This window comes from Hippocampus comes, unplaced genomic scaffold (genome assembly GCF_001891065.2).
Source record: "Hippocampus comes isolate QL1 unplaced genomic scaffold, H_comes_QL1_v1.1 scaffold67, whole genome shotgun sequence".
Taxonomy (NCBI): domain Eukaryota; kingdom Metazoa; phylum Chordata; class Actinopteri; order Syngnathiformes; family Syngnathidae; genus Hippocampus; species Hippocampus comes.
The window spans coordinates 1809962-1832543 of NW_017805221.1; the positions used below are offsets into that span (position 1 = coordinate 1809962).

The 22582-nt window shown below is 44.7% G+C and overlaps 4 protein-coding genes across 9 annotated transcripts in view; 1 reads left to right on the forward strand and 3 right to left on the reverse strand.

The window, feature by feature from the left end:
• The window catches only part of styk1b (serine/threonine/tyrosine kinase 1b), a 28570-nt gene extending 26618 nt beyond the window's left edge, over positions 1-1952 (reverse strand). Inside the window, exon 1 of one of the 2 annotated variants that reach the window (XM_019869002.1) lies at positions 1677-1952. The gene's annotated coding sequence lies outside the window, so the exon portion shown is untranslated. Of the gene's footprint in view, positions 1-1675 lie in introns of both variants that reach the window. The other variant, XM_019869001.1, reaches the window with a different exon arrangement.
• A 306-nt stretch (positions 1953-2258) lies between these two features.
• LOC109515316 (glutathione S-transferase kappa 1) lies at positions 2259-4832 on the reverse strand. Its single transcript, XM_019869007.1, has 7 exons — positions 4528-4832; positions 4351-4432; positions 3679-3807; positions 3282-3427; positions 3070-3186; positions 2903-2996; positions 2259-2527 (listed from the first exon to the last, which is right to left on the reverse strand). Exons 1-7 carry the CDS (start codon positions 4594-4596, stop codon positions 2469-2471), a joined length of 696 nt encoding a protein of 231 aa, XP_019724566.1. The 5' UTR covers positions 4597-4832; the 3' UTR covers positions 2259-2468.
• Positions 4833-5346: 514 nt separating this feature from the next.
• rap1gapl (RAP1 GTPase activating protein-like) lies at positions 5347-12535 on the reverse strand. Its single transcript, XM_019868987.1, has 17 exons — positions 11888-12535; positions 11541-11667; positions 11419-11466; positions 11128-11325; positions 10111-10208; positions 9937-10015; positions 9695-9748; positions 9532-9615; positions 9035-9135; positions 8841-8970; positions 8187-8354; positions 7721-7792; positions 7428-7514; positions 7165-7320; positions 7011-7094; positions 5790-5809; positions 5347-5702 (listed from the first exon to the last, which is right to left on the reverse strand). Exons 1-17 carry the CDS (start codon positions 11956-11958, stop codon positions 5645-5647), a joined length of 1635 nt encoding a protein of 544 aa, XP_019724546.1. The 5' UTR covers positions 11959-12535; the 3' UTR covers positions 5347-5644.
• Positions 11644-21459, forward strand: casp2 (caspase 2, apoptosis-related cysteine peptidase). 5 transcript variants are annotated; one of them, XM_019868990.1, is made up of 12 exons: positions 11644-11813; positions 14303-14450; positions 15079-15243; positions 15332-15397; positions 15895-15964; positions 16428-16519; positions 17311-17493; positions 17585-17713; positions 17817-17907; positions 18622-18822; positions 19549-19658; positions 20043-21459. In XM_019868990.1, the coding sequence occupies exons 1-12, from the start codon at positions 11791-11793 to the stop codon at positions 20178-20180; spliced, it is 1416 nt and encodes a 471-aa protein (XP_019724549.1). In that variant the 5' UTR covers positions 11644-11790; the 3' UTR covers positions 20181-21459. The 5 variants fall into 5 exon arrangements, with proteins under 5 accessions (XP_019724549.1, XP_019724547.1, XP_019724548.1 ...); XM_019868988.1 differs by having other exon boundaries at positions 14307-14450; XM_019868989.1 differs by having other exon boundaries at positions 14307-14450; positions 18622-18810.
• The last annotated feature ends 1123 nt before the right edge of the window (positions 21460-22582 follow it).

A 22582-nucleotide genomic window follows, 5' to 3' on the forward strand; every position in this document is an offset into this window, starting at 1 on the left:
TCCTATATTTAGTGGCCCCCCCCCCCATCTTGGCCTCAACACTCCATGTTTTTGACAAAACATTAAAACTAACCGAAAACGAAGCATCTAAAAAATAAAAACTACCAAACCAACAGCAAAATTTGACAATGAAAACCCGCTTTTAGGAGCAGTGTGGTGGGTTCCAGTAAGAACTTGAGGAGCAGCATTCTGAACCAGTTGCAACTGCTGGACACCCCCCCACCCTCCACACACTCACCCCACCCATGACGATTGTCCAATCGACTAAAAATGAAAGTGTGAACAAGCCTTTCTGTGTTTTGTTTGTTAAAGGAACACAATTGTAGGCAAACACTGGAAACTTTAGTCCTCATCGAGGGAGGAGTTCTTGCTAGGCTAACTTGGAGACGGTCTTAAAATGAGGCAGTGACATGACCCTTTGCAAAACAACAATGCCCATTTTTATGGTATTTATTTAACAATGTGTCGTATTGAGGTCGTGTTGAATTACACTCGCATCAACAATGTCCAATACATTGCATTCAATATGAATGATGGACAACCACTGTGCCGTGAGATCATCAAATTATTGCATTTCACTTAATGATTTCCAGGAATGATTTACCGACAAGTGTATTTTAATTTTCTTTTTGCCCGCATTGTACAGTAACAGACAGAACAATCTTTTTTTCCCTTGGCGTGCATGACACTTTTTTTTTAATGCATATCTCTGGCTGAGCTACAGGGAGTAGTGGGGGCTCCACCCCTGCAATATGTTTCGACGCCAAGGTGCCAGGCCAGATAATTGACTTTTATTTTTTAAATTTTGACGGGATTTTTTTTTCACCCCCGCATTTCTCCAAAGGGAACATAAATCAATGTTGATCTGTGTTTTCTGAAAAATGTGTGTGTGTCGGGGGAATTAATCAAAGGGCCACTCAAAGTGCAGCCGGCGGGCCGCCGCTGGCTCCCCCGTCCCTGGTCGATATACTCCCAACGGGTGGCAACTTGCTAAAAAGTTTGCAGATAAAATCTTTATCACTGACGATTGTCAGAGCACCAGGAGGACGACGCTGTTGACTACGTTCTGCAAGTTGTTGTGCATATTGGACACTTGACCTAACATGAACCTTAATTGCATCTAACGACCGTAATAGAATTGTGACAGGAAAATGTTAGTTCATCAAGGGTGGAGTATATGCGCTTGGTGGTAGGGTTTTTTTTTTCAACATAATATACTGCCAAACTGCTTTTCATTGTATTATTCTCCTCAGATGGCGTCATAATAACTGTTGCTCATTTCTCTTTGTGGGACCGCTGATGAAGCTCTTGCGGCGGCCCTCCTGAAATTGCGCACCTGAGACGAAAGGTGACATCAAGTCAAGTGCTGTTAAAGGGGCGGATTTTGCGGGCTACTGGGAATTCTACAGCGGCGCAAGCGTAACCGTTTGGACGTCAGTGTGCGGAAAACCTGTCCCTCTGCATTTCTGACACTTTCATGCCGGCGTCGCACTACATGCCCATGAGCGGAAAACCACACGCGCCATCAAAAGCATCAACTCAACGAAATGCTGATCTAAAAAAAAAACACCGTTTGCGTGCGAAACATTGTAGCTTTTTCTATGACAGCTTGTCGTCGTAGAGTATTTAAAGCAGGTTTTAAAAGAGACATACTGGAGCGCAAGATATTGTCTTACCTTTAATTTTCAGTTGTGTTCTAGATCCTCCAGAATAGTCTTGCTACCGCAGTCTGTCTTCATGGGGTCAGTCGTCTTCCGTCCACCCGGCAGCGTGTTAAATCCCGAGCCAGTTCTACATGGTCTTTGTTTTCTGACTGACTGTTAGGGGGGGGTGATCGGTGTACACCTGTTTGTCAATGCTCAGCCGTGTATAATGTTTTTAACTCCGCCCCTCGTCTCCAGCAACTTACTCCTCGATTGCTCCTTCCTTCTTCCTTCTCCCCCCCTCAGGGGGCAAATCAACACGGTTATGGTAACCAACAGTCTCGCCCCGCCTCCTCTTTGTGTTTACTCCTGTCATTTCCTTCTCGGCGGAGGCCCGCACAGGTCTCTTTGTGGCCCAACCTTCCTTGGCTTTGTCAAGAACTGGTCTTGCCGCTCCTTGTCGTACGGACTCGCCGCAGCCGTTTGATAAAAGAAGAGAGAAAAAAAAAACCAACTTGCGACCGCTGGAACCCGTACGACGAGCTCCCCGCGCTCGAGAGGATCGAGTCCGCGATAAGCTTCGTCTTTGCGCTCGTCAAACACAAACAAGTGACCTTTGCCTTTGTAGCAGCAACGATTTATTCCAATGGCAACATACAGTATGGACTGTTTGCTTGTCGTATACATGATTTAAAAAAATGGCCTTTTCTATTGTGATCAAGAGGCACAGCGCACACAGGTGTGCTTTTCACACAAGGTTAAACTGTAATTAGAGTTAATATATCAATTAGGTAGTAGACGGGCGGTTGGAAAGGCAACTTTGTCTCACAGTTTGGCAGATGACCTTTCATGATGAGCAGGCTGAGGTCCGAGCCACTTTTCACCTAAAAAGTAAGCAAATAAACAAAATTGATCGGCACTGTAATTTGTTAGAAAACAAACAAACAAAAAAATAGCATACAGTATTGTCAACTCATGTCAAAGTACTTCGTGTGATGCCTCTGCATGTGGGAAAGGAGAGCTAATGTCACCAATAGTTTTTCAGCCATTGATTCAACAGTAAAACAGGTTTGCGCACACTCTGCTCAAATACTTCCTGTTCCATTCTTTTTTTTAAATTTTCAAATGTACACCGTCTCAAACCAAATAAGCGTGTCACCATCTAGTGGTTAACAGTGGAATTACACCAAATATAAATGCCCGTTACCCTTAAAAAAACGATAACAACAAAAAAAAAAAGAGTAAAGCAGGTTTCTTACCAAGGCAGTGGGCCATGACCTCAAATCTGTCGGAGCCAAAGAACATCTTAGCTTTCCCGTTGATGTGGCACACCATCATGGGGAAGCCGAATGCCTGACAAGTACAGCAGGTGTAAAAAAAAATAAAATGAACTCACGTTACACATGCGACACACAGACGAACCGACCCCATATTCCAGCGCGTCCTGAGTGCTGCTCTTCAGCTTGTCTTTGATTTCCGGTGTGGTGCACAGCTTCTGCAACTCTTCAATTTCGCTCCTGCCCAAGCCAGCTTTCTGTGCGGCCTGGGGACAACATAGCCAATAATCTCTCTCTGTTTGTTTTTGTTTGTTTGTTTAACTAATTTCTCACCAAGCAAGCACTCTGGATGTGTTGCTACCTCAGCCAGTGATGCGGGCTCGGTGATATCCTTGTCCTCACTCCAGATTCTTCTCCAGAGCTCTCTGGACACCTTCTCCACCTGCTGGTCTCCACCTGTCTCCTTCTCCTGCACCGCTTTTATGAAGCGCATTGCATTCAAGGAGCCTACAAGAAGTAAAAAGTAAAACATCTCAATATACACATACATACCTTAATCTACGTAAAATAAAGTGTCCCTACTTTATATTGTATGTTTGTATTAAATCGACTGTATTTCGTTTTTTTCCTCAGGGATCAGCAGAATCATCACATAATAGTAAGAATTGTACAGTATTATATATTCAACTCTCTTTTTCATTTTAAACTGGTATCCTTCCTTAATTTCAAAATGAATGCTCCTTTGACTTGACGTGTACCTTTTCTGAACATGGCTTCCGCAGGGTCTGAAGGAGGACGCAATGGGACGTTGAAATATACTGCTAGGCGGGCCAGGTCATGGTTCATCCACAAGAATTTGTTCGGAACCAATCCAGGGGGCTTGTTGCCTGTCACGGTAAGACATAACTTCACTGCCAATGGAGGGGAGTAATGCAGTACAAATACTTCATTATTGCATTTGGATTAGTCAGTCAGAACATGTTTCGGGCATCGGAACTTTAATTTGTCAATTTTCAGGTGACTTTTTAGTCCCAATATTTGAATACAGATAAGTTACTTTGCCAAAATAGGCCCATTACTTTTTGTGGATTACGACAATAAGTGTGAATAGAAAAGAGTCAATTAAACTGCGGTTGACATGTTGATTGAAGAATTGATATCTTGGGGTTTTAGGAGGCAGAGAAACAGGGACAGCGACGATCTGAAGGGATGTGAATCGGGGCACATGAACAGGTTCGGAAAAGCAAGATATTGTGATGTTCTCGGCTACAATAATGATTTGTGTCGAAAATGAATATTGCCCTTGAGTAGATTTCAGGGTTACCTTCACCTAATTAGCCCGCACCACTACTTGCGTAGGCCACTTCCACGTATTTACAAAGTCTGAGTACTTTTGCCACCACTGCTGGGTGTTAACGTGACAATCTTACCGGAACCTTGCATGACACCACCCAGAAACGCAGGTCTGAGCTTGAGATCAATATTCCACACGGTTCTGTATCGGCACATGACCTGTAAACGAATCGCTTTAGGTCCGCTTTGACATGGACACCAGCTTGTAATAGTACCGCTACTTGTGTCACCAATCAAATAAATAATAGACAAACCTCAAAGGCCAGCCAAGAGTAGGGAGAGACCACATCGTAGAACAATTCGATCACCTTTTTGGAGGTCATATTCGACGCGTGTACTTGCACGGTAAGTAATCAAACGAAATCGTCCAAAACCTGTAGTGTGTCAAAGTTCAATCGGTCCGCAAGCAATGCTAATCGGTGTTAAGTAAAGCTACTCTTAAGCACCCGCAATACAGTGTAAAAAAAAAGACAAATTTTATTCGTTGCCGAGTTATGGCAGTTTGCAGATTTGATAATTCATTGTTTGTTTATACCGAACTAATTCCGCTAAATTCTTCTTCTACTAAAATTATATATGTGGCGTGAACGCATAAATATGTCCTGCCACCTATGGGACGGGAGTGCAATAGCACGCTGAACACGCAAACGTCCTGTAAGTTAGAAATCGTTTCTTTTGTTGTTGTCAATAACGGAGTGTAAAATATTCACGCATTATGATTCATAAAAGCACATTTTATTAGTCAGTTTGAACAACTACTATTAAATGTAAAATGTTTTTTTTCCAACAAAGACAAGACCACTTTTAAATGCCATGTGGGTAATTCCTGGCTATTAGTGCCTCCTGAGTCGCCATGAAATAAAGAACATTCTTATCATGAAAGCATTTTATGAGACATTGTTGTCTTCCTTCTAACCCGAACACAAAATAATACCATCATAATTAGAGAGAGAGTTTTTGCCCTCACTAACACGGCGACTTTTTTCAGTTGCTATTATTTTATTCAAACTCGCACTTATGGATGCTAGTTGAAAAAAAAACAACATATAAAAACCTACACTACACACCTTTCCTTAAACATTTGCAGGCCTTTTATTTACCATACATGTCACATGAAGATAATTTCTATTCCCTTAAATCACATATACAAAGTAAGACTTCTATTGCAGTATGATAAAATACATCTTCATTTCTGTGGCGATTTCACAACAGCTGCGATTGTAAGAAAACGCTTGACAGAACATAATCACATCAGCAGCAAGACTCCCTTTGACTACTGTATCTATTTACAGGAGTCATCCACATAGATAATAATGTCAACACAAAGGCTGTATGTGAATGAACGTCTAAAATCTGGAAGGTGGAGTTTTTCTACGTCTCCTCTTGAGGACTTGCTTGATCTTTGACTTCAGCTGGAGCCAAGCAGTCACTCGATTCATAAACATTCAATTGTTAATATTATTTTAACATATATGGAAGTAAAAGAAAAAAAGTCACAAATTGTTATGAGACTCACCTCTCTGCATCCTTGTCACTCTGTAAAAGAAGTTTGAATACATCTGCATTAATAAATGACTATTTTAGAATTCTGACATTACAAAAAAAATCTCTGTGTCAAAAATATTCAATCAATTTCCAAAAAACATTGTAACCGCATATAAAATAAAACATTTTGGAGTTGGCAGGATCACACAGGAAGAAATTTGCAAACTTGCAGGTCAGCATTTGCAATTTGTGGATTTTTGCAGTGGAACCTATGTGCCTTTTGTTTGCTGAAAAATTCAGCTATTCGCTCTTTTAGGCTCAGTCCAAAGCTATGTCTCAAATATTTCACTGCTACCTTGTGGTGTCAAGCAACAATGTGGAACTGAGGGAAGGATCTTCAACTTAATCCTGCCATTGCCGATATGTAAATAAGTGCTCTGCCGCCATCTTATGGCATCTAGGCAAATGGCAAGGACAGGACAATGACAAATCTTTTTGGGTGGGTGTGAGTCAGGTGTGGAATTTTGCTTGTGTAGATCACAGGTGTCAAACTCAAAGCCCATGGGTGAGATCTGGCCCGTCACATTATTTTTTTATAGTCCACTAAAGGAAATAACTCGTATCAACTGTACGATTCCTGCTGAATGGATTTGTTGTTTTTCTTTTTCAGGAGATCTGTCACAAAATTTCAAATTTACTCTGCTTTTTTTTGAAAGTGTTTGTTTTTAAATATTACAAGAATGTCCCCCCCCCAAAAAAAAATCTCTTCTCAACATAACATTGACATTTACTGAAATATTTGGTTGATTTCTAATTTCAAATCCATTTTTTTCAAAATATATACAATATTGAAATAAAATTGGGACACAGGTTTTCCGAAAAAAAAGTATATTTCATGTTATTGTGAGTCACGGTAACATTATATAGTTTTTAACACAACACTGCACTCAAATAGGACAAAAGTTGTACTGAAATAATGATTTGATTGATATGTATTGCACATAAAAGTGAAATCGAACGTACTTAAGTCATTCTTTCGCCTACCGCAAGAGGGAGCCCTTGTACCATTAGTACCGGACTTTGAAAATGACGGGATGTTATCATGATGAGGTGATTCTCGATTTTGCAAATTTTCATCATGGCGGTCCGAGGGAAAACATAACCACACTGTGCCCTGTGATGAAAACGATTTCGACACGCCAAGCTGTGGATATATCAATGTTTTCGGTTTGACATTCCTTCCAAATCTTACCTTTGTCTTCTGTGGTGAGATGCTGCTGATCTTCCTGGGCACCCCGAGGGTCTCGAAGGAATGGCTCCGGACTCTGATGGCCCTCTGAGAAAAAAAAAAAACCTGTGCAATGTATGTAAAATTGAATCTAAGACTAAGAATTCCGCATTCTGACCTTAAAGTTCTCAATGAATCCACCGCTGCCTTCGGACATCCCCCTGGCACTCTCGGCAGATGGGACAGAAGGGGCTGATGGATCTCCCAGCATGCACTGCGAACGGGCAGAGAGTTCTGCCTGCAGACTCTCCAGAAGTGATGAACGCGTGCGGAGCTTGATTTTATTTATTATAATTTTTTTTTTAAGGGAGTGGGAAAAGGAGGAAAGATGATATTACTACCAAATGGACCTTGTGAACTTCCCGGGGGATGAGCATCTACCTCCAGTCTGCTGAATTGCTCGGCCTTATAGCAGGAAATTTCCGCATTGATGAGCTTGGTCAGGAGGAATTCTCTCAGTCGGGAGTGCTGAAGACAAAGCGGAGGTGTACCGGGGTTTTTAAGCGTCGCACCGTGCACATGTTGGGCAGGACTGACAGACTGGCCGCTGATGAAACGGCGATTGAAATCATTCTACAATATGACGCTTTCTAGTTTTAGGCTTCGGCGACTCCTTTATTAACACCAGGATAGGAATTAAAAAGATAGAAAGCGCAAGAGTTGTGTGCTCTCACATCTGTGAAGACTGGAGGATCTGGGAGGACTGGGCCGAATGGAGGAACGTCGTCTCTGGCCGTGACAGATATCTGCAACCGAGAGGAAATATACTCATTGGCCACAACATTTGGTTCAACCCAAACTGCAGTGGTTGTCCAACTTTTTGACACCAAGAAGCACCTCAAACTTCGTTTTTCAGTTCAGACTCGTTTGTTTTTTTTTTTAAAGTCTTCACAGGCAGGCGAAAGGGCCAGCAGGGGACGGCACTGCCTCACTTGCCTACCCTGACTGCACGTCCCAGCTTCGTCGGTGGCCTGTTGCTTTAAATTGAACTGCAGTCAAGGACTAAGAGTAGCACCTTTTCATCTAGGTTAGTCAGAAGTAAAGTACACTAGAGGCGAGTTAAAGGTTGCATCAGGGCACCTTTGCTCAAAATTTGGTCTTTTCGCTCAGATGGGATAGATTAAAAAAAAAAAATAGAACCTGATATGCAGCTTGGCCAGTGTCATCGACCTTCCCGCTCGGAACCTTCCGGACCACGATGAAACAGTGCAGGAAGTGCGACTTAATGACATCGGCTAAGAAAGCAGTCGGACCCTCCTGGTACACCAGCGCCACGATGTCATTACCAATGTGTCTCTTTCTTTGCAGCTGCGGGACAAGGAGGAGACGTTTCTCAGCATTTATTAGAAGCAGTGGCAAAAGTACTGGCAGTCTGTGCGTGAGTAGAACTACTTGTCAAAAAAATATTTAGGTAGGAGTACTGATTCAACTCCTTGACTTCCGGGGAATTGACCTCTTTCTATCTACTGTACGTCTTTTTTATGATGTGTCTTAACTCATTCACTCCCAAAGACGTTTTTAAACGTCTTTTCAGACTTGGTCTAGAATTGGCTGGTACTGAATATTATAATTGGGAGAATTTGAAAAAAATAAGAAGGCTATTATATCGAGTAAGAAATACGCTCTAGGTTTTCAAACGTAGGTAGTAAAAGTGAATGAGAAAAAGAAGTACTCAAGTGCAGATATCTGGGGGAAAAAAAATCGACTCAAGTACAATCACTAATTCCAAGCTGCCACCATTTTGAGACACGCATTGCTGCCGAACGCAGAAACGATTTTTTTAGACGAGCCAACCTGCTGCGGGTCGCCCTCTGTGAAAGGCAGTTTGGTGGCAACGTGGAACATGACTTCTCTGCCGTGAAAGGAAGTGAAAACTGCCTCACTTCCTGTCTGCCCGTGACACACGTCCAGCCCTCCTCTGAAGCTGTGAAAAGGAAAATCGCATGAGATGTTGCACCGTCAGCGTCTTTTAGCCAATCGCACGTTACCCGGCGAAGCCTTGGAGCTGAACCGTGTCCCCCAAAATAGACAGGAACTGCGCAAACTCCTCGCTTTCCTCGTCGTTACCGAGTATGTCCTCCTCGGTGAACTGGTGAGAGAGTTCCGTGTCTTTGACTGGTTGTATAGCGGAACCTCTAAAAAATTTGGGGGTGGGGGAACATCGCTAAGAAGTTAAGTCAAGTAAGCTAACTCAAATTAGCACTGCTGTCAGCGTCAGTTCAGGTCTCAAAGATGAATGATATCAAATGCGGAATCATGAGGTTAGTAATGACTGTAAAAGTGTTGAGAGATGATTCACTCGTGACGTAATAATCCGCAAGAAGACACGAAGGACGTCAAGATGAACATTCTTGGTTTGATGATCAAAACAATCACATTCAAAATCTTTGCGGAGGCCCTGATCCTGTGATACAGAGGTTCCACTACTGTATATTTCTCACAGTTGAATGAAATGCAGGCCCGAAACGAACGATGGGCTTCTTACCTGATTCTCCTTTTGGTACAACACACCAAACTTGAAATTGGAAGACACTCTGTGCTCGTCGAATGCCCTTATTAGTATCGGAGCCTTGAGAATGAGGAACTTCAAGAGTTTCATGCACATCAAAGTCAATCCGTTTGTCTTTCTGGTCATGGTCAAGAAGTACCTTGAGGTAGCTGACTGCGTCAAACTTTGAGACGGTCACTTTGTCACACAGCATCTAGAAAGGAGATGGGTATTTTTATTGATTTTTTTTTTCTCCCTTGCCTGAGACTCGGTCCTCTACAAACTAGATCCGTAGGACGCTCGAGGCCCAGATAACATTTAAAGGGGTCAAATGTAGTTTTCATTTTCACAGTGCATAACACTGATGACACTGTTTACTTATGCGAATGAAAACCCGTGTACCTTTGCTAGCTCGACAGCTGATGGAATGCCGGGAAAGAGCGAGAGGGAGAAAACGCCATGCAGGGAGCGCTCTTTCATTCTGTGAGACAAGACACACAAAGTCAACATTGACTCACATTTAAGTGCTTGTGCAGGTCCCCATAAGGGTCTCGTAAAACACGATTAGCATTTCACCTCAGGATGACTCGCGCCCGACTTTCCTCTTCCTCCAAACACACAGACAGAACCAGGGGCCCTAATGACGGATCCACTGCTGTGAACGAATGGTGATACTGACCAGTGCAAAAAAGAAACAAACAAACTCAGAAGGTCATCATTGATATGGCGTTGTTATTGAATTTGTACCATTCTGGGTATAAATATATATTTTTTGGGTGGCCGGGGGGCTTTGCATTTTTTTTGTTTTTGTTTTAATTGGTTTCTGTTTTATGGAATACTTTTTCGGTTTTTTTCTATCATTTTATTCTGTCAATAAAAAAAGTATAAATTCTGAAAAGAAGAAAACATTTTTTTCAAAAACTGATTTTTTTTCCCAAAAACAGAAAAATAATTCTGAAAAATTGAAAACAAATTCCAGAAAACAGGAAAATATTTTTGGGAAAAACAAACAAAAAATATTTCAAAAAAAGCAAATATGAGTTTCTGTTTTACAGAATGTTTTTTTGTCAAACTAATAATAATAATAATAATAATACCATCGATGTGACTCAAAAACAGGAGTATCTGCCAGTGTCTTAAACCAACATAAAAATAAAACTTAATTAAACAAAAAAAGCCGGTCATGTTTGCTTACAAGCTCTCCCTCAATGTAGGAACGAATGAATGTGTATCTCCATGGGGGAGAAAATTCCAAAAAACATATATTAATAACAAACATATATTAATAACAAATATTTAATTCTGAGAAACAGGAATTAAAAAAAATCCCCAAAACAGGAAAAAAAAATTAAAAACAGGATTTTTTTTCATAAAACAGACAAAGACAAAGCCCCTCCCTCCCAAAAAAATACTCAGAATAACAAGTTTTTTTTCCAAGTGAATGCAAGACGCTTCCATACCCTTCCCATAATAGCAAGTGCTGATTCAAAAGTTAGGATAGAAGCGGCGAAGATGATTTTGTATTGTACTCTCTCCTTTCATGAAGGGAGCAAAAAATGAAAACGACAGCTCTGCATCATGAAGCCGACTGACCCGTGAGCGGAAGAAGTCCCGGTAGATGTTGGCCTCGCCGTCCCTTTCCATGAGTTCGTAGCTGTCTGCTGGGAGGTTGCGATGAGAGGAGCTAAGACCGACATCTGCAAGCCTCGCCAAAGGAGGGTCTATCCAGTAGCCCCCAAGCTTCGCCGGGAGGATGATTGGCAGCTCCCCGCCTATTGTCAAAAACTGAGACTAAAGCAGACCATGATGAGGGGCCGCCTTGCTTGATTAGAGAATCAAATCAGCACGTTTTTGGGTTTTTTTTTTTTAAATAATTGGACTAACCTTCAGAGGCAGTGGGAATTCACATCGCTGCTCATCGAGTCTGCTTCCCTGATGCACCCAAGAGGCACTGATGACAAAGTTTCCCTCGGACTTGGCTCCCGCAGCACGTCACAAAAACCTACCTGGAGTTTTTCAATGATTTCAAACAGCTCCGTTTCCTTCTGGCTGCTGCTCGCCGAGAGGGTTGGCTGGCTGTCAGCGAGCGGGGAGTCCAAGATGTCCGTCGCGCTGCCCTCGGCGGCTTCGGCTCTGCAGCAACAGGTGCATTCACAAAAGTGAAATTCCTCATTGGCTTCTTCTTCTTGTGGAAAGTCAGGTCAAAAGTGCATCGATCAATGAGGAATAAAGCCTCACCCCGCCGCCCTCCTGGATATGTCCAGGCTGTCAACACCAAGGTGAGAAAAGCTCACACACAAAGTGCGTGTTCATTATTCAGTCCGAATACAAAGTTGGAACAGTGTTGACTCACCTTCCGTAAGCCCCGAAAGTGAAACTTCTCCTTCTCGGGAAGACCGTTTCTTCTCTCTTTTCTTCCCCCATGTTTGTACTGTACTGCAAGTTTGCGGTCTCGAGTCAATCAGGGCTGGCAAAGGCTGAATTAATTCACTCAATAATTCCGTCACTCCCCTGGCCGACCCCCCGCCACCCACTTATTTCAAGCTTCCCTTCCTCTCCTTCCGCGCCGCTGTCACTCACGCAGCACGAACCGGCTCGTTCACGGTCACGCGCAGGTGCAAGCAAAACAGCGCCTGCATATCCATCCAACTGGCTGCAAAGCAAACGCGGCGATATACTTCTCCGAGCTTCAAGACCGACTTGTGAATAAATAAAAAAATGACACATGAGACATTTTCTGCCGGACCTGTTACCCTTTGAGAGTCACTAAAGACCATCAATTATTGACAGCACACAGTGAGGGTGAGGAGATAGACAGCAGGGGAGGGTGAAGTCGGTCTTAGAGCAGAGGTTCAATGAGACACGTGGGGGGAAGCCGAGCATGGCGTATTGTAAGGCACACCTGCACAACCCAATGAGGAACGACTGATACAGTGGTACTTCTACTTACGAACGTCTCTTCATACGAAATTTTCAAGTTACGAAACCCCTCAAAAGGAGAATATTGCCTCTTGTTACGAAAGAAGTTTCAAGATATGAAAGGTAAAATTATACGGTAATCTACTGTATATACAGTATGGACTGCTCGTCCCAGCTCCAAGTTTCCTGAACGCAACATGCTTAAATCTGCTCTGCCGTTGGCTGTTACCTGGCATCTTCCTGGCATCCCATTGGCTAAGATTGACCTCGACCGAATGTGTCTTTGTGTGTAGATAGATAGATCTGTCTATCTGTGTCTATGCAGAGTCATCGGTATTCGCCCCTCGTAAATGTAAATTACCCAGAAAAAGTTTTCACCAGTCGGGTGATCCCTCACTATGCTGATGTTTGCCTCGGACATTTTCGAAGGATTGTTAAAAGTCGACTAAAGCAAACGTCCTTGGATGAGTTCTTCACAAAACGCCAGGCAAAAACCACTTCTGAGAGAGAACAGGAACTAAAGAGGGCAAAAAAAAAAAACAAACAAAAAAAACGGTGAGGGCGCAGTTAAAAGTTATCCATCATTTTTATTCTTTACTCTATTCACTGTCTTTACATTATGCACAACCCTCATTTATTGCGCAATAATCTCATTGTAACATCTATTTGTTACATATTGTGGTGCATTTTTATGCTTTAGAAAACATGTCTGAATTGGGGTGGGGGGGGCTTGGAACAGATTAGGGCATTTACATGGAAAACGGGTCTCTACTTACAAAATTTTTGAGTTAAGAAATTTCTTCCAGAACACATAAGTTTCATAAATAGAGGTACCACTGTAGTTTCCCCTTGATGCCGTGCGCCTCTGGACACGCCCGCTGCGGCCATGTTGAACGTGGTTGCATTATTTTGCTGTGTTTCGAGAGATCAATTTGATAGCCATAAACAATGACGAATTACTGTGCGGTGTTGGGCTGCCGCAATACAGGAGAGGTGGACAAGTTCTCATTTCAGAGGTTACTGGCTCCAATTTTGAGTCAGAGGGAGCCGAGAAGACTACATTAGTCTAGTAAAAGTGGGAAATTGTGGCTTTCCCGGGTTGGCAAGGCATTTTATGTTAAAGGCAGAGTTCAAAAAATCTACTTCTGAACCTCCCGCTGTTCTCTCCACTCTAAAATATTCTTTTCAACAAGGTGTTCCCACCACATTCAATGTCCCGCCAATACAGCAACGTTTGTATGACGTCAAGAAAAGGCCTGAGTGGCCAAACTTTATGTCAATCAAGCTTTGCGCGCTTTCATTGGTGCAAATAATAAACAATAAGTTTCTGGCCCCGCCCCGTCACATTTCAGTTACCGATACCTAAGGAAGTTGGGCGGTCGGTCCGTCGGTGGGGGCTGTCGTTTTCTGACGTGGAAATAACGAAAAACGGCCACATTTGGTCGCCCTTCTTCGGCAAAATTTGATTACTTTGGTGCACCAGCGGAAGAGCGCTTGAAGGTAGGAGAGAGAAAGGCGGCTTGCTTCCCTCACCGAAGCTCGGCTAGCTAGCGCCGCGTTCCCTCACTGCCGAGTGCTGAGTTAGCCACCGCTGTCAGCGTGTGCGGATCGCTTTTCCCAGACTGGTGCTGCTAACCAACCGCAATTCCAGTTTGAATGTAGTTTGTATTCATGTTTGTGTTTTGCAACGTCGAGACTCTGCAAAGTCTTTTTGAACTTGTTACTATCGGGGTGCTAAATCGAAAGTGCGGAACATCAACAAGTCATAGCCTGTCTTTACCATAACCCCTTAGTTACCCCCTCCCCCCCCCACCAAAAAAAAAAAAGACATGATGTGTGTTTGTTCTAGCAAGATGCGGGAGTGTGGCATGCTGGAGATGCACCGAGTCGCTCTGCGGAGTGCTTCTTTGTGCAAGCAGCTGGTAGTTGATGAGCTGCTCATTCAGTTTCTGCTGGAGGACAACATCCTCACCGATAGCATGGCTGAGGGCATCCTGGTAGGTTTGTGTTTTCAGCACACTGGTTCGCTGTGACTTCACACACGTACTTTCTGGTGGAAATAGTCAACAAACCCTTCACTGTCATTTCATGCGACACTCTAAAATGCTCAACGCAGTGGTCGGTAACCTGAAAAATTCAAATTTTGTCAGTTAAAAAAAAAAACACACCTGGAGTTACAATACACCTTTGATATCTTAAGTCAGGATAACAGAAAAAGAACTGTTGTGTGGTGCATTTACAAAATCAATTAACTACTGCAACCGGGAACACAAAATGTTATTTTTGCATCTAACCAAAACACTTTGAACCAGAAAAAAATAATAATTTGCCTTCTGATGCCTCCAAATTCACTCCAGAAATTATGCTGGGCTGTTTACTTTCCATCTGCATTCAGAACTACGACCACAAGTAACACCACTGGATTTTAATGAATTATACATCTCATAATCCGCAAGGTAAATTTGTGATTTCAACGAGTCTACACAAAAACTATCTCAACACTTGGTATAAAACACACCACGGAGAAAAGGCATAAGTTTGCGAAGTACAAATCGCTGCAAGCATCCCATCGATTTTTACTACATTTTTGACCCCTGTCATGTTTCTGACGGGCAATTTCCTTAGGCCGAGCAAACGTCCCAGAAGCGAAGCTGGCGTCTGCTGCTGCTCCTGCCCAAGCGAGGCCCGCGAGCCTTCGGCAGCTTCTGCTCAGCACTGAGAGAAACCGAGCAGCGGCACCTGTGCGAGCTGCTCGCGCTGTCGCAGGAGAAGGATGGCAAAGAGACACAAGTGAGTGAACGCTTAATCAGGCAATCGGTCAACACCTCCCCTCCCAAGGTAATAATCGTTTCGGCTTTTGCGGCCACTGTGTCTTCAGCCCGAGGAGGAGTGCGAAAGACGGGCGGGACGGCAGCTCATTCAGACATCGGAGAGGAGGAGAGAGGTGCGCCACCTTCCCTCCTTCACGCTTGATCCTTTTGTGAATGATTAAGTAGCCCGTCCGTCATTGAGGACAGTCACTCACCAGCCTGTACATTGGAGAAATCTGCAAAGCTCTCTCTTTGTGGGACGTTTGCTTTATAGATGTTAGCAGATTGTTTTGTTCGCAGTGAGCATTTATGTATTTGTAAACTGGATGATGTTTTTCAGTAAAGCTCCAGTGCAGACATCAGCTAACAATAACACCAAGGCTCCACCCAAAGGCGCCAACATAATCATTTTGTCACTTTGGCCTGACCACAAAAAACGGCGAGTAGACAAGATTTGAAGCGAACAGGCCAAAAATGGGCAGATTAGGCAAAATCGCAAATGCCAAACTTCCTTTATGAAGAGGGCGATTGTTTTCTTAATCCAACGTACGGTCACTCCACTCGTCAAATCAAGAAAATCTTTCATTTCACTTTGGTTGCTGTAACTTCAAACAGTCCGTCTTCATTTCAGAGATATGGCGACTCCTCTCTTCCATTTTCCACCCAGGAGGAAATCGAAGCCAAACGGGCGAGGACACACGGTGGGATGCGGCATATGGCACAAGTGTCTCTGTGTCAATATTTTTCCATTTCAACCCGTTTGTCTCGTGTCCAGATTCAGGAGCTGACTAATTAAAAAAAATAGAGGGAAAAAAAGTTGGAATATGCTGCATATTCTTCTCAGTGTCTTCATTGCGTATGTATCATATTACTGAAAGGGAGTGCGGGTGCCACACCTTGTGAGTGACTCATGTACGGTCTTGTAGTACGGACTTTTGTCATCTTAAACCTGTTAGTGTGACTTAATACACTCACCGGCCACAACAGTAGGCACCCCTGTCGAATCTTATTATTTGTACAACTTAGTTGTTGACCTTATTTAACCTGACAAGACGAGGAGAATCGCTTTTGCTCTGATGGCGTGCTTGAAAACTGAGCATGACTACAAATACTTTTTTTTTGTGTTTTGAGTTTCAACATAGGTGCGTCTTCATTTGTTTTCAGAGTACATGGAGTACAGCCTGGATGCAGACAGCCCCATCACCGCTCCTGTGCTCCCTTGCACGCATGACCTCTACCTCTCGCAATGCCTCAAGGTAACGCAACTTATGCAAAGCACAACAACCAGATCGTTGGCCACCCTTTATAGCGCAAGGAAAAAAATGTGATCACCTAACTCAATAACTGACTTGAAAGAAGTAGAAGCACGAGACTCAGATCGTGAAATTAATTTAAAAGTGTTGCCTTCTGGCCTTCCTTGATGCAAAGGCATCGGTGATGCCCTTGTATGATCTCTGTGTGCTCGCTGCTTATGACCCCGCTTCCAATTGAAAATTCTGAGGACATGGTTGACCTCAAACTAGTTTGAATTCACTTGAGCTTTATCAGCTTGACTCCACAAGGGGGTGCTATTATCCCCCAAAACGCCAAAGTTTGAGACGTCTCTCCTTCATAGAATAGGAAACAATTTTAGGTAGTCCTTAAAAAAAAGCATTGCAATGAATTGCTGCCACACAGGACACATCAGTGATATACTGCACTAAAATAAAATGAAGATGCACTGGAAAATGATCAGTTTCCCTGATTTTGCTGTCCAAGCTATATGTTTGCGTTAAATGAGCACACTGACGACGTCATACATTTCAAATACAAAGATTGTCTTTCGGAGCAGTCGTTTAAAGAAAATAAAATATGGACGATATCAACCAAATGGTCCAGTATTTTATTGGCCTCCGAGTTTTTTCTAGACCAGTAAGTAAAATGAAGATGATTAAAGACAAGGGAAAACTAACTTTAGGTCATAGTTGCATAATAAGATGAACGTTTTTGAGGGGTTTCACAGCATGCCAAATGACTGCAGCCTCCCCCCCCCTCAACTGTGTTGCAGTCCTATGTAATGACCTCATCCCCGCGCGGTTTAGCGCTGGTGATCAGCAACGTGACGTTTGACCCGCGCACCGCGGCCGACCTTGACCCCAGGAAGGGAGGCGAGGTGGACGAAGAGGTGCTCCGGAAGCTTTTTGCAGATCTGGACTATGCGGTGACGGTCCGCAGGGATCTGACGGCCGAGGTGACGCCGTCTCGCCCACGCCGCCTCCGCCTTAACCGCGGCCGCAAATGAACCTTTTTTTTTTTTTTTGTCGCGTCTTTATTTTCCCCAGGAAATGAGAAGTTGCATCGAGACCTTCAGCAGGCGCCCGGAGCACCGCACGGTGCACAGCTGCGTGGTTTGTCTGCTCTCCCACGGCAAGGAAGGAGCTGTGTACGGCACCGACGGCCAGCTCCTGCAGGTGCGCCGTCATCTTGTTCAGCGCTCATTTAAAAAAAAAAAAGAAAAAACTTGATATTGACATCTGACCCGCCACCCACACGGTGTCATTTGTTCATATTTAGCTTCAGTGGGTGTTTGAGGCCTTCGACAACGTCCGCTGCCCGCTGCTACAGAACAAACCAAAGATGTTTCTCATCCAAGCCTGCAGAGGAGGTAAAGAAGGGCACATGCAGTCGACATTGGCATGCCACAGACAAGTGGCCGACCTCCGGATGCAAAGGGGCAAAGTGAAAAATAAAGTCTGAATAAGAACAACAAGGTACAACCTGCTCTGATGAGATGAGCCGAATCCATGAGATTTTCCACAAGGACATTCTGACATTTGGTTTCACATTGTGATCTATGTCAACGCACACATGAAGTGCGTTTGTGGAAATGAATTCTTAAAATGCAATGCGGTACGTCTTGATTTCTGTCGTGCTTTCACAACAGCTGCGACTGCGAAAAGAGCTTTACAGAACATTTGACATCAAATAACAAAAATAATCCAGACCCGCAAACTCTCCTTAGCATTCCCTCACCAAGTGAAGAGTTGCCAGCTTTGTGTTGTACTTAGTCTTTTTTTTTCTAACTTGAATGTGTGTCAACTTTACCCTCAATATTATTTTGAGGGTAAAGTCTGGATGAGTCTCGATGCTGCTACAAAAGCTTAAAATCACCTTGCGCAAATCTGCCGAGCCCTTGCGAGTCACCGCAATCATTTCATCACGGCCCCTTTCGCTCTCCAACTAGCCCCACCCCACAGATGTGGCACCCAATTGCCACGAGGTGCGGTTGTCCGCTTTAACTGCAGTCGAGGGCGGGGGGCACCCATCGCTCACTGAAAAAGACCAAAATCTTAATGGTGCTTATCTTGCCATCTCGTAGAGCAGCTGGACTGCGGAGTGGAGCAGGTGGATGGGCCAGGAAGGACCAGCTCACCCAGCTGTGAAGAGCGGGATGCCGGGCGAGAAGGCCCCCCGGCCGCTGGCGCTCGACAGGGAGGAGACCTCGGACTGCCCAGGATTAAACTGCCCCAGCGCTCTGACATGATATGCGGCTTTGCCTCTCTCAAAGGTCAGAGAATTTGTAAGTTTGTCCCCTTTTTTGATCCTCTTTCACGGGCGTAGCTGGGAACTCGTACTGGGCTTCGTTCTCTGATATGGCCGGTTCTCAGAAAGTGGGTTCCGGCAGTATGACGGGAGAGCCTAAAAATGAACTTGCTCAAAACCAGGTCAAAAACGGTATCATGTTGAAAACAAACCTTCCTGCGGTGCGCTCTGAATTGTTCACTCAGCCCTTTGTTTGCCAGAGATTGTTGTATTTTGTGGCACGCCGTGGTTTGTTTCATCTCGGAGGGCTTTGCACTTGAGCACCAAGCGGTTCGTGTTCATGTGTGATTGAGAATATTTGAAAATGATTTTTAAAGACCTCACATCGGGAAATGAAATGGAGTCAAAACGGGTTCTGAATCCAAACGAACGGGAAGATCAGCAAGCGTCCCGGAATGCGTCATGTGGCGGCTCACGGGTTCCTCTGGGCTCGCTCATCTCACTCGCATTAACACCTTCTTGTAAACATATTGCGGCGCGAGACCTGTTATTTGTTCTCTCTCTGCTGGGATTCTCTTCACAATGTTTTGAGACACCTCTCTTTATTTACCATTAGCCCATGTCACTGACGCCAAAAAAAAAACAACAAACAATTGCACCGTGCGTTTATTTGCAGCCGCGTCGGCTTTTCCCGGCGTCCTTGCGTCTCAGCTCATTGCGTGTTTGTGTTATGAAGCCGCTCTTGTTTGCGTTCCTCTTAAAGGCACGGCGGCCATGCGCAACACCAAGCGAGGATCCTGGTTCATCCAGGAGCTCAACTCTGCCCTCCGCCTCCACGCCAGAGACACCCACATGGCGGACATCCTGGTGCAGGTGAGCACGCCTTCCACGGACGGCGAACTCGCCGCACGTTTCGGCATTCGCTAATTTACGTGCATGCTGGCTAATATTTTCGATGAGCCTCATGCCAGGGCGCTTTGTTTGTTTTGAATAATTGACTTCAGATCGTCAATCATGTAACATGGATTTGTGACTGTGTACATGTTAGAAACATGGCACTGGTGCTTTAAGATCCTCACTGTTTTCAGTGCCCTGCTGCCATCTTGTGACATCTCTACTGTATGGAACTGCAGACCCTTTTTTTAAGGGGTGGGGGGGGTGCCAATTATTTGTAGCTTTTCATTGGTCGTGAGGCAGAAATGAGCAAGAAAGAAGAGACAATGACCGCATTGGTACTGACTCCCTTTCGTCCCGCAGGTCAACGGGCGGATCAAAGAGCGCGAGGGTTACGCCCCCGGCACGCCCTACCATCGCTGCAAAGAGATGTCCGAGTTCACCAGCTCGCTGTGCAAAGACCTCTACTTTTTCCCCAAATACCAGCCCCACTCTTCATAATGCACTTTCACACACACACACACACACACACACACACACACACACACACACGCCGTCCCCGCGAGTGTGCTCACACGTCCCCTCATTCCAAGCGTATTACTGCCACACACTTTTGCATTCCAGTGTTACAGGCTGACACACACACACACACACACACACACACACACACACACACACACACACACACACATACAAACTGGCATCCAAACATTTATTCATTCACATTTTTTATGTTGACACTGCCTCAGCAAAATTCACTCAGCGATGTTGGTGAGCTTATGCTAATCGACATGTTTGACATCTCACCGCGTAGAAAAATTGAGCCGTGTGTCGGGGGCGTTAATCCCCTTGTGTGGCTATAATTGTAAAATGTATTTTCTACACAGATCTATTTTTGTTTTGTACAAATTTATTTTTGAAGGTTTTTGTAAATTAACCCCAGCGTTTTAATGTGTTTGTTCAGCTTCACCGTCAGTTGTCATGTTGCAGTCCACAGTAGTGAGAGGCAGAGGGCAGCATTGAGCAATAAGGTTAGTGCAGAAGTGCCCCCGCCCCCACCCCTCACCTCCACACCAAATAGGAAGTGCTCCAACATTCCAGAACGTTTCCTACTGTGATGACGGTGTCACCTTTTATTCAGCTAAATCCCTCTGACCTGCTTTTACTTCTGAGACAATTGTTTGTGTTGTAAATATTTCCTTTTAAACAGTAAACATCAGGGGAATGCAAGCGTGCTACTCCTCGGGCCTTCCGCCCACAGTGTGAACTTTGATCTTTACGCCAATGCTGACACCGAATCGCGCTTCTCTTTTAGCATTGATATTTTCTGTTATCGATGGGATATAGTGACAAAAGTACATCTCACGTCTTCCGGAGAGTTTAAAGAAATGTGCAGTTTATTGGATAAATAATGAGTTGTGTTCACAGTACCATCAATGACCACCCAGCATTTGTCAATGCTGGGTGGTCATTGATGTTTCCCAGAAAAGCCACAGAGGCAACGTGTTTTTGGTTACAGTGTTGTGGAGAACCATACTACAAAACAGTATTGAGTTGTGACCAGAGAGGCTCTACAAAGCGCTGCTTTCATGTGTTCTTCTTGAGTATTGGTTTTAATGATTGGAAAAGAGAATGGTGAAGGGGTCACCGCACAGCAAGAGGATGTGATTTGCTGCCAAACTCTTGTGCGGGGACGGGAGGGGGGGAGGATTTATTTCTGTCATCGCTGATGACTGCCAAGTCTTCCGTACAATAAACAAGCTAATGTGCATCAACGAGATGGTGCTTTCTGTTCAGCTCCTGTGCTGTGTACAAGGTGAGGCAGAAAAGTTTCAGGAGTGGTGTCACGAAAGCTGGCTTCCAACTACCAAATGACAAGTCTTCGTTCAGTGAGTGAGACCAGGCCAGAGTGAATTGCAAGATAATTCTCGGCTGCTTCACCATGGCAACACGCCTGGTCACAATGCCCTGAGCATCTGACAGTTCCCGGGTGAAAGGAACATCACCCTGCTGGAGTAACCCTGCATTTCTTTCTCTTGCAATTGACATGGCAAGGCAAGATTCACCCCCTAATCGTTTCCTCTACTCAAAAGCTGTGCTGATCTCCAATCCGCAGCAATGCAATGCCCGCCATCTACAAGGATCTGTTAGTCGTTATGAGTACAGAAGGAATGACAACGGAGCTGAGGAGAATCCAGGCAGAATCCTTTAGGGAACGCGTACTGGCCTGGCAGAGATGGAGAATGGCGTTTCGACTCCGGGGACTCGGGGTGGGGGTTACTTTGAGCCGAAAAATGTGTAGCGGCAGTTCGGATTGGAAAAACAGCTTTTGTGACACCAGTCCTGGAACCTCTCTGACGCCGCTTGTCCACGCGCCAAATGCCGCTCACTGCTGGCCGCTCGCGTGCTCTCCCCTGCATGTGATCCGCCTTGTTGCTGTGTTTGTGTGCGTGTTGTTGCCCGCGTTACTGCGCGTCCTCGCTGTGCTCAGGTGTAGTGTAACTGGCCCGCCCGCTATAACGCCGCGCTCAGGTCTCTCCGTGCTCCGGGACGACATGTGTCATTCCCGCCGCTCAGTGATAATATTCAGGGTGTATCAGATGGAGGCCCAGGCCAGCTGTCCGGAGTCATTCCTTGTTGACACACGCACGCCCCGCCCCACGGCGGTCAGAGTAATACATTTTTTTACTGTGGCCTGCCGCGGAGCTGCGAGATTAGGCTGCTATGCGCCGGCGCGTGAACCACAAAGCGGCTCGGGGTTAAGGGGGATCTGCATGTGTCCGTGCCTTTGTTGTTGTCATGATGGCAGCGTACACGAAGTCATCAGATGACCAACGCGCACACATGTGAAGGGATGTTGCCTCAGCGGCCCACAGAGAAACCTCGAAGGTCGGACGTGATGC

Bases quoted from the DNA above. Each gene is read 5' to 3' on its own strand.
- LOC109515316 (XM_019869007.1), bottom strand. From the start codon at position 4,596: ATGACCTCCAAAAAGGTGATCGAATTGTTCTACGATGTGGTCTCTCCC. The intron at 4,433-4,527 runs GTTTGTCTATTA...ATTCGTTTACAG, and splicing joins ACTCTTGGCTGGCCTTTGAG to GTCATGTGCCGATACAGAAC. The intron at 2,528-2,902 runs GTAAGAAACCTG...CTTACTTTTTAG, and splicing joins GGTCATGGCCCACTGCCTTG to GTGAAAAGTGGCTCGGACCT.
- casp2 (XM_019868988.1), top strand. From the start codon at position 11,754: ATGAGGAATAAAGCCTCACCCCGCCGCCCTCCTGGATATGTCCAGGCT. The intron at 15,398-15,894 runs GTGCGCCACCTT...TCTTCATTTCAG, and splicing joins CATCGGAGAGGAGGAGAGAG to AGATATGGCGACTCCTCTCT. The intron at 19,659-20,042 runs GTGAGCACGCCT...TTCGTCCCGCAG, and splicing joins TGGCGGACATCCTGGTGCAG to GTCAACGGGCGGATCAAAGA.
- rap1gapl (XM_019868987.1), bottom strand. From the start codon at position 11,958: ATGGGGGAAGAAAAGAGAGAAGAAACGGTCTTCCCGAGAAGGAGAAGT. The intron at 9,616-9,694 runs GTACTTCTTGAC...CTCATTCTCAAG, and splicing joins ACGCAGTCAGCTACCTCAAG to GCTCCGATACTAATAAGGGC. The intron at 9,136-9,531 runs GTAAGAAGCCCA...CTCTCTCACCAG, and splicing joins TGTACCAAAAGGAGAATCAG to TTCACCGAGGAGGACATACT.